A 4320-nucleotide genomic window follows, 5' to 3' on the forward strand; every position below is an offset into this window, starting at 1 on the left:
GGGGGCAAGTTGGCCTATTTGGGGGAATCATCCCAGCGCCGACTGTCCTTCAACACTTTTGGCCGAGAGAGTGGGGGTGTAGCATGGGCAAGACACTCTCCGCTATAATGACATTCTAGCCCAGATAGTCGGGACAGCATGTTGCCTCTTCTGCTGTTCTGATGGTCATAGTCGGACACGACTGACTGTCATACATTATTATTATTGTTAGTAGTAGCAGTAGTAGTAATGGCCTAGAGGTAACGCATCCATCTAGGAAGCGAGAAATATGAACGAACTGGTTCGAATCCCGGCACAGTCGCCAGTATTTTCTCCCCTTCCTCTAAACCTTGAATGGTGGCCTGGACGCTAGTCGTTATGATGAGATGATAAACCGAGGTCCCGTGTGCAGCATGCATTTACCGCACGTAAAGGAACCCATGGCAACAAAAAGGTTGTCCCTGGCAAAATTCTGTAGAAAAAAAATCCATTTCGATAGGAAAACAAATAAAAAAACAGCAACCTGCAGGCAAGAAAATATATACAAAACAAAGAAACAAACAAACAAAAAAACGGGTGGTGCTCGCAGTGTAGCGACGCGCTCTCCCTGGGGAGAGCAGCCCGAATTTCATACAGAGAAATCTGTTGTGACAAAAAAAGAGAAAAACACGACAGTAATATATAGATGATGATGATGGTGGTGATGATGATGGTGGTGATGATGATTATTATTATTATCACTACTTCTACTACTACTACTACTACTACTACTACTACTATTGATAACTGATAAAAATAATTCCCCAACCCCACACCCCACAGGCGATGGCCCGACAGTCCACGCACCATTTCCTGGCGGCCCTGGCGGTGCTAGACTCGTGCGTGCTGCTGGTGGGCCTGTTCCGCCAGTGGCTGGGCGAGCTGACGGGCAGCGACCTCAAGAACCAGGGCCCCTGGCTGTGCAAGACCATCGTCGTCCTGGGCTACACCTGCAGCAACGTCGCCGTCTGGATCATCGTCGCCGTCACCGTCGAGCGCTACATCGTCGTCTGCCACCCGCTGAAAGCTTCTCGGGTGAGGTGTGGTGGGGTGGGTTGGGTTGGGGGGGAGTGGTGCGTGGGAGGGATGGTGGTTTTGGGTGGGGGGTGGGGGTAAGCGAGGGCGTAGGGGAGGCCCAGTGGCGCGAATTGCCCGAAAACCCCATCCCTGGAAAGCGCGGACTTTGGACAGTTCCAGGTCATGTAATTTACAGTCGGATGTTCTTGTGCATCATGAAACAGCAATCTGCTAATCGAAGTCACCAAAGTGCTTTAATGTTGCATATACTTGTGTACCTTTTAATTACAAGTTATCGATTTTCTAATGTTAATGATAATGCCGCATGTACTTGTGTAACTTTTGCTTACAAATATGCTCAACAGCGTGCAATGATGACGACAGTTATTTGACTGTATATGCGCATAGAAATATACACGGTACAAGGCATATGGTAAAATTGTAATCGCTGTCCCCGTCATTCGTACTATGCGGATATAAGCATTGGAAGCATTTTGAGCTACATCACAGAACATTTTGACTGTCTTGCGTAAAAGCGCTATAAGGGGAAAACTGAAAAGTTCGCGGATTAGGGATGCAGCCAGGTTTTTGGAGGTGAGCTTAACGACCGATTCGCGATAAGCCCCCATGGCCAAATTGTTATTAAGTGGTTGGGCTTTAGTTCGGTGAAGGTCGTGCGTTGTTAGAGGGTGGGGTGGGGTGGGGTGGGATGGGTGTAAATCCTCCAGGTTTATGCATGGTGGGGTTATTTATACAAGGAAGAGTGGTGGGTGAGTGGGTAGTGATTTAGGTTTTAGACATGGTGGGGGTTTGGGATTTTGTAAGGATGCGTGGTGGATGGGTAGTGATTTATTTGTAAGGTAGGGGTGGTGAGTGGTGGGGGAGGGGCATTTGGATGTGGTTAGGAGTGTCTGGTTGGGAGATGGGAATGACTGATTGACTGTCTGACTGACTGACTGAATGAATGAATGAATGTTTATTTTCCAAGGGGTGTAGATGTTAGGACATCCACCAGCTTACATACATACCGTTATTTTGACTGAAAAAACACAATTGTTTTTTGTTTTGCCTGTGACTTATAATGTGTCTTGTAACAGCATGCGAAGGATTGCGAAAGACTACAAAGAGAGAGAGAGACAGACAGACAGACAGAGACAGAGAAGCACAGAGACAGACAGAGAGAGACTGAGTGAGACAGAGACAGACAGGGAGAGACTGAGTGAGACAGAGACAGACACGATAATGAGGCAGGGGAAACAAAACTGGACTCACACAGCAAATATTTCCTCCAAATAAGCTGCTTTAGCGGATAATCATTAGACAGCACTGTGCATGTTTGCTTTGCGGTAACACTTGTCCACGGTCCATATAATGTGCGAAGTAAACAGGACACACAATACTCAACGCTTTGCAAACCTTTGCACTGCTAACATTTTCTCATGCTACCTGTCTCTGGCCCAGACACAGGCAGACTGATATTTTGTTTGACTGACTGACTGGCTGACTGATGTGTAACGTGATACAGGTTGACCATTTATTTGATTGACTGGTAGGTGTGTAACGTGACACAGGCTGACCGTTTGTTTGACTGACTGACTGACAGTTGTACAACGTGACAAGCTGACCGTCTGTCTGTTTGACTGACTAGCTGGGGTGCAACGTAACAGGCTGATCGTTTGTTTGACTGACTGACTGACATGTGTGTAACGTGACAAAGGGCAGACCGTTTGTTTGATTGACTGGAAGCTGTACAACGTGAGACAGGCTGACTGTTTGTTTAACTGATTGTTTGACTGACAGGTATGCAACGTGGCACGGGCCAAGCGGGTGGTAGTGGGCTTCGTGATGCTCTTCCTGTGCATCAACCTGCACTTCCTGTGGACGGCTGGGCTCAGCAGGAAGGAGAGGGACGGGGTGGAGGGCGAGAGGGGGGCCGGGACCGGTGGAGGGGGTGAGGACGGGCACCGGGGAGAGGAAGAAGCGGGGGGTGGCCTGTGCAGCAGCCAGGAGGGCCACGACTTCATCATCAGCGCCGTGTGGCCCTGGGTGGACGCCCTCCTGTACGGCTTCAGCCCCTTCCTCATCATCTTCTCCCTCAACATCGTCATCATCGTCCACCTCGTCAGGGCCACCAGCGGCAGGGGGGTGCTGCAGAACAGACCTTTCTCCTCTGCCTCCTCCTTCCGCACCCACCCTCACCACCGCCACCGCCACAAGGCCAGAAGGTCGCCCAGCAGCAACAGCAACAGCAGCAGCAGCGGCAGCGGAAACAGCAACAACAACTACAACAACAACAGTAACAGTAGCAACAACAACAACTGCCACGGCAACCGCTACCAGCTGCTGTCCCTCTCACGCAGCAGTAGCAACTGCAGTATGGCAAGTGCTAACGGCTGCAGCACCGGCCCCGCTGCAGGCAGTTTGGGCAGCCTAAGCAGCAGTAACAGCTCTATCATCAACACAGCGGCGTTGTCGTTGACAATGACGATGACAACGGCGGCGACGACGACAGCGACGACGACGACCCCCAACTGCCTGACCGTACCAGGCTCTTGTCACGCGGGCAGCAGCAACAGCAACAACAGCAGGTCTCGCGGCCGTACAGGCAAAAGCAGCAGTTTGCACGTGCTGGCCACGCACCGCCGCCTGACCACCGCCACCTCCAGCACCACCAGCAGCAGTCTGAGGATGACGGTGATGCTGCTGACCGTGTCCTTCACCTTCCTGCTCACCACTTTCCCCATGAACGTCTGCGTCATCGCCTCGGCGTTCTGGAATCAGCAGCCTGGAGACGCCGCCCACATGGCGCGCTTCCAGCTGGTCTTTACAGTGGCCGAGCTCCTGATGTACGTCAACCACTCCGTCAACTTCTTCCTCTACTGCGCCGCCGGCCACAAGTTCCGTAGCGAAATGAGGCGCATAGTCTGCGGCAGGAACAGCAGGTCCGGCGGGCTCAGCTTCGACCACTCCCATCACATCTACTGCTCCAGGAACTGCGTCAATGAGGGCTTTTCGGAAATTCCCAATGACGAGACAGGCCTTTGAAGATAAAAGGGTTGTATTGTTGAAAAAAAAAAATCTTCCCCGTGTGCTCTTGGGGGCGCCCCAACACTTGTGACTGTTGGTAGTAAGACAGAGACCTGTGCTGCTTGATTATGTTGAGAGTAAGACGTAGACCTGTGCTACGTGATCATGTTGAGAATAAGACAGAGACCTATGCTTCGTGATCATGTTGAGAGTAAGACATAGACCTATGCTACGTGATCATGTTGAGAATAAGACAGA

The 4320-nt window shown here is 51.0% G+C and overlaps 1 protein-coding gene across 1 annotated transcript in view; it reads left to right on the forward strand.

Annotated features, from left to right (window-relative positions):
• LOC143285598 (uncharacterized) overlaps positions 1-4080 on the forward strand; it is a 10586-nt gene extending 6506 nt beyond the window's left edge. The window contains exons 3-5 of the mRNA XM_076592992.1: positions 802-1053; positions 2836-3172; positions 3548-4080. Coding sequence (XP_076449107.1) covers positions 802-1053; positions 2836-3172; positions 3548-4080 — 1122 coding nt within the window. The remainder of the gene's footprint in view (positions 1-801; positions 1054-2835; positions 3173-3547) is intronic.
• The last annotated feature ends 240 nt before the right edge of the window (positions 4081-4320 follow it).

Source organism: Babylonia areolata, chromosome 9 (genome assembly GCF_041734735.1).
Source record: "Babylonia areolata isolate BAREFJ2019XMU chromosome 9, ASM4173473v1, whole genome shotgun sequence".
Taxonomy (NCBI): domain Eukaryota; kingdom Metazoa; phylum Mollusca; class Gastropoda; order Neogastropoda; family Buccinidae; genus Babylonia; species Babylonia areolata.